The 14,039-nt window shown below is 37.3% G+C and overlaps 1 protein-coding gene across 4 annotated transcripts in view; it reads right to left on the bottom strand.

Annotated features, from left to right (window-relative positions):
* Pum2 (pumilio RNA binding family member 2) overlaps positions 1-14,039 on the bottom strand; it is a 78,200-nt gene that overhangs the window by 49,988 nt on the left and 14,173 nt on the right. For 3 of the 4 annotated variants that reach the window (XM_036170594.1, XM_036170593.1, XM_036170595.1), the window contains exons 2-3: positions 11,446-11,514; positions 3,638-3,746 (exon numbers count right to left, since the gene is read on the bottom strand). In XM_036170594.1, coding sequence (XP_036026487.1) covers positions 3,638-3,746; positions 11,446-11,496 — 160 coding nt within the window. In that variant the 5' untranslated portion in view covers positions 11,497-11,514. Of the gene's footprint in view, positions 1-3,637; positions 3,747-10,356; positions 10,478-11,445; positions 11,515-14,039 lie in introns of those variants that run through there. The other variant, XM_036170596.1, reaches the window with a different exon arrangement.

The raw sequence follows: 14,039 nt of genomic DNA, 5'->3' as shown, positions 1-14,039 counted from the left end.
TACAAAGTGAGACAATGAAGGAGGAGAGTCCTTTGGTTACAGAAATCAGCATGCTCCAAATATGCTAAGAGAATGTAACTATCATGCTACTTTAGCCTCAAGGAAGTAATACATATGATTAAGCCTCTCACAGCAATGGAAAAATTAACTATTACTATGTATACAGTTTACATATGCCATGGAACATACTCAGAAGTCAGAGGACAATTGGGACTGTTCTCTCCTTCCACTCTGACATGACTTCTGGGGATACAACTCATGTCCCCAGGCTTGTGCAGTAAGTGCTTTGGCCCATCTCACTGGTCCAAGAATTTTCTTTCTTTTTTGGATACAGGATCTCAGTGTGTAGTCTTTTGATGAGTATAGAACTCAGTATGTGAACTAGGCTGGCCTTGAATATTTCTGTCATTCAATATATACTTGTCAAGTAAACAAAATTCCACTTATTTCAAATTTCCTCATGATTTCTAGTGAAACTAATACTCATTAAAATTTTACCTACACAGCTAAAGTTAGGAGGAAGAAAGACTCATGAACTGACCTCCATTATAAAACTTATATTTTCTGTCACTCATTTAAAAAATGTAACCTAGTAATTATCCATTCAATTAAAAAAATTCTTTTTATTTTAAACTTTATGAGTGTGTAGCAAACACACATTAGTGAAATGCCTACAAAGATGAGAAGAAGAAGCCACATCCCTAGAAGCTGGAGCTACTGGCAGTAGTAAGCCACCTGATGTGGATGCTAACAACCAAACTCAGGTTCCCTACAAAATCGGCACAGGCTCTTAACCATTTGCCCAGCCTGCACCCCTTCAAGTTGTGCTTTGCTTTTTATTAGATGGGTTCTCACAAATGGCCTTATCTCAGAGTTCTGCTTGTCTCCATCACAACATTCCACTTTTCCAATCAAGTTATTAAACAACTGTTCTCTTAAGTAAAGGATATGCTACTTACAGGGAATGTGAGCCCCAGCACAAATTTCATGTTTTAAACTGTGCATTTATTCTAAGATAGCTCAATTATACTACAAGAAAAACATTCAAGGGTGTGAATCTTATCTTTCTAATCACCAAATCTGGCACATTAGCTGTCTTATATTGGCTGAACAAAGAAAATTTCTAATATTGTAATCTTATAAAAATATAAGCCAAAACTTAGCTGCTAATAAAATTTTTGATCTATGAATTTTCTTCAACTCCCTTACCTTTAGGATCTTAACTCTGGAGTATTTACTTTACATGTAACAAAAAGCTTTAAACTGACGGGGCAGTGGTGGTGCACACCTTTAATCCCAGCACTCGGGAGGCGGAGCCAGACAGATCTTTGTGAGTTCGAGGCCAGCTTGTCTACAGCGTGAGATCCAGGAAAGGCGCAAAGCTACACAGAGAAACCCTGTCTCAAAAACCAAAAACAGAAAAAAAAGAAAAAAAGCTTTAAACCATAAAATTTAAATCTCTTAACATAGCTTATTAATCTGGATGACAAAACACCTATTTTAAAAAAATTTTAATTAATTAAAAAGCAAAAGGATCTTGGGCTGGAGCAAAGTCCCCAGGTTCAGTTAATAGAACCCACAGGCAGCTCACAAACAATCATAATTCTAGTTTCAAGGAGCCTAATGCCTTTTTCTGATGTCCTGGGCACCAGGCACACACGTGGTACACATACACACCCGTAGGCAAAAACATGTTAAATAAATATTTTATAGGAAAAAACACATCTGTTAATTCATTCTCAAAAAATGTTAAGGTTGGAAAAGCAAGGTAAGTCAGTAGGTGAAGGCGCCTGCACTAAGCCTCATCATCTGGGTTTAACCCCCAGGGTCCATCATCAATGAACTGATTCCTGGAAGGTATTCTCTGGCCTATGCCCACACACCCACACACCCACACACACAGTGCCTATTCTTACTCAACCCCCCAAAAAGAAATGTAATTTGTAAAATATATGGTTAGGCATTTGATTGTTTTTACTTTGTTCATTTTGTGTAGCTATACTACACTCAGCAATAAAAAGAGAAAATATCTGTAAACCTATTTACCTATATAACCCTCAAGCTTGATTTATCACAAACATTTTAATAAAAAAGGTCAAAGTATGTTTTAAAATTTATAAATACTGTGACTTCTACAGGTTATAATTTTTACATGCCAAGTTCCTTTCCCTTAAAAGTTTCTTAGGTCTAGGCTGGGCGGTGGTGGCACACGCCTTTAATCCCAGCACTTGGGAGGCAGAGGCAGGCAGATCTGTGAATTCAAGGCCAGCCTGGTCTACAGAGTGAATTCCAGGACAGGCCTCAAAGCTACATGCAGAGAAACCCTATGTTGAAAAAACAAAACAAAACAAAAACAAAAATAAATCAGTTTCTTAGGTCTAACTTTCTCCTCTGGTGTGGAATAATGCTTTTGTACACTGGTTTAATAAAACATTGATTGGCCAGTAGCAAGACAGCAAGTATAGGCGGGATAAGCAGACAAGGAAAATTCTGGGAAGAGGCAGGCTGAGTCAGGAGATGCCAGCCCACTGTCCAGGAGCAGCATGTAGTGGTAAAGCCACAGAAAATGTGGCGACATATAGAATCACAGAAATGGGCTGAGTTTAAGTGTAAGAGCTAGTTAGTGGAAAGCCTGAGGCTAATGGATGAGAAGTTTTAATTAATATAAGCCTCTGTGTGTTTCCTTGGGTCTGAGCGGCTGCAAACTGGGTGGGACACAGGAACTTCAGCTACACTCTTCACTACTTAATGGTAATCTAAAGGATTTCTACCTGTTCTGCTTCTAGGTCTGGGTCTGTATTACCAATTTACATGATTTCTGAACGTGCCAAATGTTTTATAATGCTAGACTAAGGTGTAGTAAGATAAAGTCAGTCACTGTCACTCAATAAAAATTTAAGACAGAAAATCCTAGTAAGTTAGTGTATCTTCTAGTTTGGTAGTTTTCAGAATTTTAACATGAGAGTTAATTCAGAAAACAAAAAGAAACAAAAAGGTTATTAAAATCATGTGGTAAATGCATCTATCTAATCCATAAAGTGTATTGTCAGGTAAGAGCTAACAACTGTTAAGAAATCTAAACTGGGGACTGGAGAGATGGCTCAGAGGTTAAGAGCATCGACTGCTCTCCCAGAGGTCCTGAGTTCAATTCCCAGCAACCACATGGTGGCTTACAACCATCTGTAATGAGATCTAGCGCCCTCTTCTGTATACATAGTAAATAAATAAATCTTAGAAAGAGAGAGAGAGAGAGAGAGAGAGAGAGAGAGAGAGAAAGAAAGAAAGAAAGAATTCGAAACTAAAGCCAGACCATGGTGGTCTTTAATCCCAGCACTGCAGAGGCAGAGGGAGTGGATCTCTTCAGTTCAAGGCCAGCCTGGTCTATGAGAGCCATGGCTACACAGAGAAATCCCATCTCGGAAAAAAAGAAAAGAAAAAGAAAAAGAAAGGGGAGGAAGGGGAAGGGGAAGGGGAAAGGAAAGGAAAGGAGAAAGAAAGAAAGAAAAGAAATCTGAACTGTAAGCTTCAACAAAGGTATCACAGATTTTCCCCCTAAACTGTTTAAGGATAGGTAGGGTTTTAAAAAAAAAACACACTGAACTTATTCCTAATTTTCACCCAAACACCAGTAACTTACGAGAAGTTCCCCATGCAGTCTCTCTCCATTCATCATCCGCAAGAAATATGCCTTTTTGTCCATCTTTTGTTGAATCATCAGGTTCCCAAAACTTTTTGGTAGGCAAAAGCTATTTGAAAGGAAAAAAAACAACAACAACAAACAAACCTTTTATAATGCCATACAATTTACAAAGAATAAGTATATAAGGAACTGCAAACTTACTCATATGTACATGTTAGCCTTCAAGTACTCTGTTTTCCAAGCTGTCTCACTGAAAAGCAAAGTAACTCCTCAATTATGCACTGGCTCTGATAATTCTAGGTCTTTAACTTTATTACTAGTTTCAAACATCTGTTATATCCTGATTTTCTTTCTTTTTAAATTTTTATTAGACTTATTCACTTTGTGTGACTTTTGCCTGTATGTATGCACGCATACCACATGGGTGCTTAGTGCCCAAGGAGGTCAGAGGAGGGTATCAGATCCCCTTAGACTGGAGTTATAGATGGCTGTGAGCCACCATGTGGATGCTAAGAACCGAGCCCAGGTTCTCTGAAAGAGCAACAAGTGCTTTTAATCACTAAGCCATTTCTCCAGCCGCCTCATGATTTTCTTCATATATAACTCTCTTTAAAAGACTTACGGGTTGGGGATTTAGCTCAGTGGTAGAGCGCTTGCCTAGCAAGCACAAGGCCCTGGGTTTGATCCTCAGCTCAAAAAAAAAAAAAAGACTCACTAAATTTCCTGTTAAAGATAATAAAAATGCCCAAAGAAATTATTAAAAATTTTCTTTCACTTCTAAAAGCTGCCATTGAACAAGCTCTCAAACTTCCAGAATACAAAGGTTTTTTTTGGGGTGGGGGTGGTGTGGTTGGTTCTTCAGTTATTCACCAGCAGTGAACTTCACAACTCTTACTAGCTCTTAAATAGCACTGGTATGTCAAGCCCAAATCAGAAAGCGTGAATAACAGAATACACAGAAAGAAAATCCCTAACAGTATTTTTGAGGTAATCTTATGATCTTATGCTCTACTCTACATGGTAACATGTGAACATTACAGTCAGTAGGACCATTAACTTACTCTCTCTATCCCTGAAGCAGAATTATGTTTGCTTGAACAGATTTGTTTTCTTAGACACACATTTGGCATTTAAGTAAGCATTCATAAGACATTATTCATCCTATTAAATGCCAAGTTATTCAGCACTCATAATAATCAGACCTGTATATACTTCTAGTACTACATTGATCATACTAGTTACCTGTGTTTGCCTCTTTAAAGGCATGGTGACCTCATCTTCAGAGAACTTACAAACACAATGAAATAAAACATAACTCAGTAAAATACCCGATTTAGGGTCTGAAAGACAATGTAGTGTGTATTTTCAGGAGGGGTGAGTTGCAAGGTGAGAAATACAGTAAGCATAAATGAAACATGAAATCATGAACAAAAGCAAAACTTAAGAAAATACAGTGTTATATATACATATAGAAGATATAAGATCCAAATTTGACACTGGTAAATCTCATCAGGTTGATCATGAGGACCCACTTAAAGGTATTTTAAGGAAACTCAAAGTTTTACTAAAGGAACAGGAAATCAAGACAGGTTAGCAAGATCAACAGGAGGTTTTGGAAGGCAGTTCAAGTTGTAAAACTGACAGAATGGGGCAACTAGAAGCAAGGAAACTAGTTTAAGGAAATCACAACAGAGCCAAGACAGTAAGAACTGACTGAAAGAGGGTACTGGCCGAAAAGAGTTGAGAAATAAATGCCTCTCAGAAGACATTTTAGAAGATCAAAAGGAGCTGATTACAAACAGTGGAAAATGCATAAAAATTTACACAATAAATGAGTGTTAGTAATCAAACTGAGAAGCAGTGTTGAATGGAGAAGAACATGTCCCTAATTTACGGATTTTTTGTTTTTTCCTGAGACAGGGTTTTTCTGTAGAACAGCCCTGGCTGTCCTGAAACTCATTTCTAGACCAGGCTGGTCTTGAACTTACAGACATCCAACTGCCTCTGCCTCCCCCCAGTGCTAGGATTAAAAGCATGCACTACAGATCTTTTATAAAATAAAAGTGTATAATTTTAAAGAAACCAACCTTTTTTAAGTCCAGCTTTTACAAGTTAGGATCTTTCTAAATGACATGTCTTGATTAAAATATTGACATTTTAAAGAACAATCTCTGCTGATAAAGACTCCAGTAAGTATAAAACATCCTATTTTATATACTGAAATAAGATAAATAACCACCAGAAGCAGTAACAGAAGCAGCTGAAGCACTTATCTTCTGAGAGAGTTGTTCTACTGAGAAGACTAGTCCACTCTATGAGATAATATCCGAGTGCCTTCCTGGCCCACTGCTTCACCTGCGGAGTACAGGACTAGGGATGAGCAGTGGTAAAGCAGCACCCGCTGACCATACAAGACGCTGGGTCCATCCTCAGCATTACAAAAAATAAAATGTCTAGAAAATGCATTGCTTAAGTAGTTGGGAAAAACCCTTGTCAAATATCCAATGCCAATTGTGGCCATCAGTGCTAAGAAAAACTATATTTATTTTGCAAACCTGTATAAGGTACTGGATATGCAAGGAAATAATTTAGTTAAAATTAATACTTCTACTAAAAATCTTCAGTATACTCTAGAAATACTTTTTTTTTTTAAAGTATTTTTAGTTGAGTGTGTGTATGATGTATGCAGTGCATACACATCAGTGTGTTCGGAGGCCAAAACAAGATGTGTCTTTGTCTATGGCTCTCTGCCTTTTTGCCTTGAGACACGGTCTGTCGCCACACTGAAAGCTCACCTTTTTGGCTAGGCTGGCCCAGAGGGAGCTACTGAGATCTGCCCAAGTCTAGAGTTATAGGCAATCATGGCTTTTTACATGGGCGACATGAATTTGAACTCAGGTTTTCAGGCTTGCAAAGCAAACCATCTCACCGCCTCAGCCATCTGCCACGCTCCTTAAAGAACATCTTCTGTGACAATTTAAACAGTGATTGAAGTACTCTTCCTAGCTTGTGCCCCAGAGGTTAAAATGGATAAAACCAAGGAGAGGGTAACTACTCAAGGACAAAAAGTTCAACAGAAATGGAGAAAATGGAGGTTAAATGACTTGAGACAAAGAGACAGTCTCCAGGAATTCTAAGTGTAAACAGGGATTGATATTATAGAAAACAAGGCTAAGAAACCTTAAAATCTAAAAACTATTTAACCTATTATCACTCCCTAACTCACAAACCTCTGAGTCTACACCATGGTTGGGACACTCAATGTTTCTTGTCTCCAACCTCAAAACTCAGATATGACTGACAGAATTTTTTTCCTCCAGAAAGATTTTACGGCTTGCCCTCTCACTGTGAAGAAGTAAGAACCCTGTCCATACTGCCTCATAAACAAATCAACCAAATTCCTGCTCCAGCATTTGAGGCATACTTATGCATCACACTTTTCTTCTGTAAACTGTTGAGCAAAAATCTCAAGTTAGCCAACTAACATTGGTAAGTTTTAGTTCATACAGCTTATCTCTGAACTCAGATACTTTCAAGAAAAGGATGTTAGGACAACAGATCATAACTGAACTACTCAGGAAAAAAATGAAGGCATAAGATCACTCTACTTATAATACAAGTAAGTTCACACACACACACAAAGATGAAATTGTAGAGAACAGCAACAAAGAAGAAACCACGATGTAATTTCCTAAAGCCCTAAAATGGTGTTTTCCTAGTCTTTAATCTTTTCTGTAAATAAAAGATAGTAACAATTTTCAGCTTTTCAATTTTTTATTTGTAAAGAAAATATAATAAACCTGTTATGAGATTGAGACTACAATGAAAGACCAAGAGACTGCTTAATGCATCACCTAGCACCTATGAGTAATACTAGGAACCTTTCATAGCCAAAGTATAAGTCATTTAATTAGATACAAAGAACTGTATCTCATTACCAAGATTTTTTTTGTCTCTAGTCATTTCATTTCTTCTTTCTTGTGTTAGTTTAAGTATTTCAGAGAGATGAAACCCTACTTATTAACTAAGAATAGTTGTCTAATGTAGTCTTTCTGCATAAGGAAACACAGCCAGAAGTTCAAATGCCAAAGGTTTACACATGCAGCTTGTAAAGAGCACCACTGGGATTTAAATCCTTTGGTTTTGTTGTAAGGTTTTTCTCTTTACATTTAACTACTATAGAATTACTTAGTGTAATTCGTAAGTATTTAAGAATTTTCAGTATTAACATTACTAGGCAAATCAAAAGTTTAAGATCACTGATATTCTTAACTAAGAATAGTTGAGACAGTGATTTTATAAATATACTGCAATCCTCTAAACACTATCTGAAATAGCTGATTTTCTTCACAGGTTTTTATTTTTTGAAACAGGGTCTCGGTGTAGTCCTGGCGCCATGCAATCAATCCACGCTGGCTTCGAACTCAAGAGATACCCCTGACTCTTACCTCCTGATTGCTGGGATTTAAGGCATGTGCCAATATGTCTGGACAGTAAAGCTGTTTGATTCCATTTATCCGTAATAACGCAGATAAGTAAGAGCTTTTTGAGTTAAGTCTTAATTCTGTTTTCAAAGAATTCAGCATTAATTGTATAGCTTAGTTAGGTACTTTTGCAAAAAGAGGTTTCTTCAGTCTCTCCAATACATTTTCTACATAAGATTTTGTTTTAAGACAGGATCTTATTTTGTAGTTTTAGCTAGCTGAACTCACTATGTAGAGTGGCAGGCCATCAACGCACAAAGACCCACCTGCCTCTCTCTGCCTCCCGAGTGCTAGTAGTAAAGGTGTTCATTACCATGCCAAGCTCTCTCTACTTGAAATTTTAAAACACAAATTTTAAACTTTAAAACACAATATTTTCCTAAATTACTGTCTCAAAATAGGAGAATTTATTTACCACACTAAGTTATGAAACTGCCCCCCAAGTAAAACTCATTAGCTCAGTAATCTTAAGTTAAATTTTGGTTTCCTCAAAAAATTTTGGGCAAGGTCCCCTCATTCTGTTATTTGAAAATTAAACAAGAGCCAGCTATATGCACCCTAACAAACTGGTAACAGTTAATAGGCATGTGCCTCTCAGTATACTTGATTAAAATACTACATCTCTATACACGCTAATAAGGTCAAATACCCCTTCCTACGACCCATATTTGTTGTAAGCCACATGATACAATGGAAACCAGCGGGTCTTTTGACAAAAGCATGGTACTGAGAGGGAAAAGAGTGAGTTTACGAATAGATAAATACAGATTCGTTTCTCTCTTTGGTGAACCACCTCCTATCTTTGGGTGAATGACCTCCTGATGATAGCTCAATAAACCCATCAAGAAATATAAAAAAAAGGTACATTTAAAATGAATCCTGTAAGTGAACACAATTCTCCATACATTAGAGATTTATAACAGTTCAGACCCAATAAGCAAAACTTTATCTTTAAAAGGAAAGAATGGGGGGAGGGGAGGATACACATATTTTTAACAATACAAGAACAACCCAACAGCAACTTTAGACAATTCAAGAGCAGAGAGTACAGGCCGCTTTAATTTATTCCAACGAATGAATTCTGGAATAAAACAAACAAGCACCTCACCTGTCAGTAAAGGAGGAGAGGACTGGTGAGAGAGAGACAGGCAAAGAAGGAAATCCCGAAGGTTCCCTGCTGCTGTGAGATGAGGAGAGACAGAAAGGTTGTGGGAGAGAGCCCAGAGACAGAGACTTGAGCAGGTTGCTTAGCTGTCTCTTAGAGGTAGCAACATTAATTGGTAAACTGCTTAAAAAAAAAAAGGCAAAGCCTGCTTATTTAAAATTGTATTTTTACTGGGTGAAGATCACTGACAGCAGGAAATTAAGGCCCTTCAGCACTCTGGCTGTGCCCATCTAATGTGTCTACTAATAAAGAATGGATTCAGCTTAGTTAACTATTCAACCCAACTAACCTACCAAAATCTTGTCTATTCAACCACTGCTTCTGACCATAATTTTTAACCAAAGGTATATTTAGCTTTATCAAATGTTATTTTCAAATAGAAGAGTCAATTTGTACATAAATCTCTAATACACATGCAAGAACTGAACCTAGAATTAATGTAGGGTTCTCATTCACTCTTACAAAAATCAAGTTCAAGTCTGTCACAGACAGAAGACAGAAACACTTCAGGAATGCATTATTTTATTTATATATTGGTTTTTTGAGACAGAGTTCCGCTGTTTAACAGTCTTGCCTGTCCTGGAACTTGCTCTGTAGAGCAGGCTGGCCTTGAACTCACTGAAACCCACCTGCCCTTGACTCCCAAGTGCTGGGATTAAAGGCATATACCACCGCCAGGCTACTCTAAATATTTTAAGATAGGGCCTTCCTACCTAAACTTGCCTTGAGCTCAAGACTTGACTGCCTTGGCCCACAAATGCTAGAATGACAGCCATGTTCTACAGTGCCCGCAGACCTGCTGCTAAGATATGCTATTCTACTTTCTAAAAACCAAAGAAAACAAATGGCAGGTAAAAAACAAAAAAGCCCTTTCAACTGTCTGTTTGGTCTACTAGAGTGTAAATAATGCCTCAACAGCCATTATGCTACAAGATATAGGCTTTCTTTTAAGAGCAAAAAAGTATTCCCTCTCTCAAATTTTTCTTAGGGCCCAGATTAGAATTTACCTTATGTACTGAACTAACAAATTTATTTTGGCAATACTTAGCTTAAGCACCTTAACTCACCCTTAAATCAGTCCTCTGAAAATGACAAACTCTTTGGAAAACGCTGTTCTGAAGAAAGGGAGGGTTAGCTAGCTGCAGGGTGCCCTCTTGTGGCCCAAAGGAGTGACTGGACTCTCTTTCTGCATCTGAAGAGCACAGCATTGGATGGAGTGAGTCTCATGAAGGTCTCTAATCTACTAAAGTAAAATAATCTCCAGGAGCAAGCAATTAATTATACATCTTAGGTCTGTTTACTGTTATTTTCTATTATCAAAGTCCATACTTGAATGTGTAATATAGAACAACAAAGATATGTCCACAAGAGTTTTTATCAAAGTTTTCTAAACTTCAATAGGAATATGGAAAACTAAGTATTTTAGATGCCTTAAAATACATAATGGTATGGTTAACTGGGTGACCCAAAGAAAACCACAGATTAATAGAAAAGATAACATCCATTCAAAATTGTAGAGTACCTAATATGCTAAGCATTCAAAGCTAGCAATTTATAGGAGACAAATACAAAACAAACTGTAATCAGTAACACAATGAAAATATTTTAAAGAACTAAATGAGAAGTCAGAGGAGGAAGTAATTAATTCTAATGCAGACAGCAATGGGACACTAGATATTGTGTTTTCAGTCGAGTCTTGTACAGGATTAGAAGTTTATTAAGCAAATATCTTCGGTGAACAAGAGAGATTTGGGGGGAAAGGACAGTAACAATCAAGCATAGCTAAAGCAAACAGCATACATATATAAAATGGCAGAATAGGATTTATTCTTTTGAACAGAGCTAATTCTAATTATACGGTTCATTACCAAAATATTAAGACATTATTTAACCAAGCCAATCAAAATCACCTCAACACAAATAAGCACGCTAATAATTACTTACTGGATATAAGTTACAAAATAAGCAACCAAAAAAAAAATAATAATCACAACTACACAAGTACATAATTTCAAGGGTTTAAAAAAAAAAAAAAAAAAAAACCTGTATGTGTGAAAACTGTAACTACTATTTCCAACATTTATGGTTTAAAAACTAAACTTAAATGATTCAAAGATTAAAATTAAACTAAGTTTTTAGTATTGATGAGTTCTTACCTCTCCCATTCCCCGAGATTCTAATGCAAGAGCTTGAAAATCATGATTCATTTCATCCACAGATCAAACCTGGTAAATAACAAAAACTGAAAGTTAGCAGGAATTTTAACAAAGCATTAATTATATTGTATGGGTATTAACTAACACTGCTGCATTCCAAAACACACAAGAACAGATGTTTCTATGAAAATAGGTTTCCCCAAATAAATTACATGAGATCAAACTACACTGAAATGGATAAGAGTGTTTAAAATAATTCTGTGTACCAACAGACCACTACACGTTCTTGTGCAACAATAGAAAACAAAGTTAAAAAAAAACCAAGGAGTTCAAGCATTAAAGCATTTCTCTTTTTAGTGTTATAATTACTACTGTGCAATAGTTTTATATTACTTTAGATTGTTAGGATTTTTGAAAAATTCTCACCATTTATTTGTAAATCTCATCCAATGTAAAATTTTTTCATTGTAAATATTTAGCAAAATAATTAAATAGTGATTCACTTTTCAAGTGAAAACATTTCATCTACAGTGAATTAACTACAGTATTTGTCGTGGTTTCCTCAAGAAAGCACTTCTCAGCCCTTCCATTCTGGCTTTTTTTTTTTTTTTAAAGATTTATTTATTTATTATGTATACAGAAGAGGGCGCCAGATCTCATTACAGGTGGTTGTGAGCCACCATGTGGTTGCTGGGAATTGAACTCAAGTCCTCTGGAAGAGCAGTGGGTGCTCTTAACCTCTGAGCCATCTCTCCAGCCCAGCCCTTCCATTCTTAAGGGCTGATCACTCTCTCATGTGACAATGTGTTATTGGTCCCCTGCCTCCTCCAACTAGAAACTAAAGAATTAAAAACAAAGCATGCAAAGCTTCTCCAAACTTACAGCTTTGAAATTCAATTGGAAAATCCTATTATCTACCCCACCCACACACACCCCATTCTCTTCCTCCAAAACCTCTAGGGTTTGACTCACTGAAAGCAAGCACTAACTACACTCCTTCCTGCAATGCTGCTGTCTTACCCTGTGCCTATGATAATTAGGTTTGCTTTCCTAGGATTCTAGTTACTGCTTCATGGATTCCCACCACCAGCAGCCCAATCTCTTAAATCTTAGCATTCCGTGTCGTTCTGTGGCACCCTTTTCCGTCCTGTACTGTGAACAATCTCTAAAGTTATCTAGATGCGGTGGATGTCACACCCACCAAATTTCTATTTATAAATAAACCTCTGATCCCCAAAAGCTCCCAATTATCTCATTCTCTATTTCCTTGAATGGACCACAGAAAGTTTCAATTTTGCTCTCCTTTACTTCTTTTCTTACACCCAATTTCATCATTTACCAAGTCCAGTTAAAGCAATCTTACCTGCTTCTCAATCTGTTTTCCAGCTCCCTAGTTGAGAATATCACCTTTTATCCAAAACCCTGCAATCTTCTTACCTTTCCATTCTGCAATCTAATCTCCAAATAATCTTTCTGAAACCACTCTGGTCATGTGACTCCTGTATTTTCATCCCTAAAGATAAAGCTCAAACTCGTTTATGTGGCTTACAAAGAGATATCTTAGCTGGTGAAGAAGCCTGCCACCAAACCTGGACCTACAGGATGGAAGGAAAGGACTCCACTAAATAGTTGTGAGGAGCTGATGAGGTCCTGAGTCAATGTGTATTGCTGGCACGGGCACAGCAATGTCATGGACTCCCAATTCCTCAGAACCAGGATAATGGCTAGCTAAGCTTCTTCTGGTCCAAGTTTCAGTGTTTACTACCACTGAGCAGTCAGTATGGACACAAACTAGCCACAGCTTCCTCCTCTCAGAGGACTGCTTCCCTACAGAGACCTCCTAGGAGGCTAGCTAACCCTTCCTCCTTGTGCTGTACATAATCAACAGGCTAACTTCCCAGAGTTCTAGTAGATGCCCTTCGTTAGAACCAACAGAGGTGGGCTGCATGTGTAGTTTCTTTACTCCCACATTGCCCCAGTTAGGTTTCCAGAACCAAGCAGCAGATATTATATAAATAAAACAAACTATACTTCAGATATCAGGTAGTTGTAGAACTCTTGGACAAAGTGATGTTTCTTCTCTATATTCTGATATGAAGAGCTGCCATAAAGATTTGTTGTGGGTACTAAATCAGACAGTAGTGGTAGGTAGGCAAGCACTCAAGTCAGCTAGTAAAAGAGCATCAGGGGCTGAAAAGATGGCCCAGCAGTTAAAGTTAGAGGACCAGAGAACTGAATGTTCCCAGCACCAGCATCAGGCAGCTCACAACCACCTAGATCTGAAGCTCCAGAGGATCCAATATCCTCTTTCTGGCCTCCTGATAGCCCACTACATGAAATGCTCCAGCACACACAAAATAGACAAATTACGAAAATAGAATAGTAACATATGGATCTAGAGAGCAAATAAGCTTTTTGACTTGGTAGAAACACTATATTCATAGAGTTCTTACTAAGTGAATATTTCATTCTATCTCATTAATTCAATAAGCTTTTACTATGATTACTTAAAAAAACTACAGAAAAGAGAAATAAACTCAAACATGATTCTACTTGTCAGTTTAGTGGATCTCATGTTTCCTAGTAAGGAAGAA

Source organism: Onychomys torridus, chromosome 21 (genome assembly GCF_903995425.1).
Source record: "Onychomys torridus chromosome 21, mOncTor1.1, whole genome shotgun sequence".
Taxonomy (NCBI): Eukaryota; Metazoa; Chordata; class Mammalia; order Rodentia; family Cricetidae; genus Onychomys; species Onychomys torridus.
This window is presented reverse-complemented; position numbering and strand designations above follow the sequence as displayed.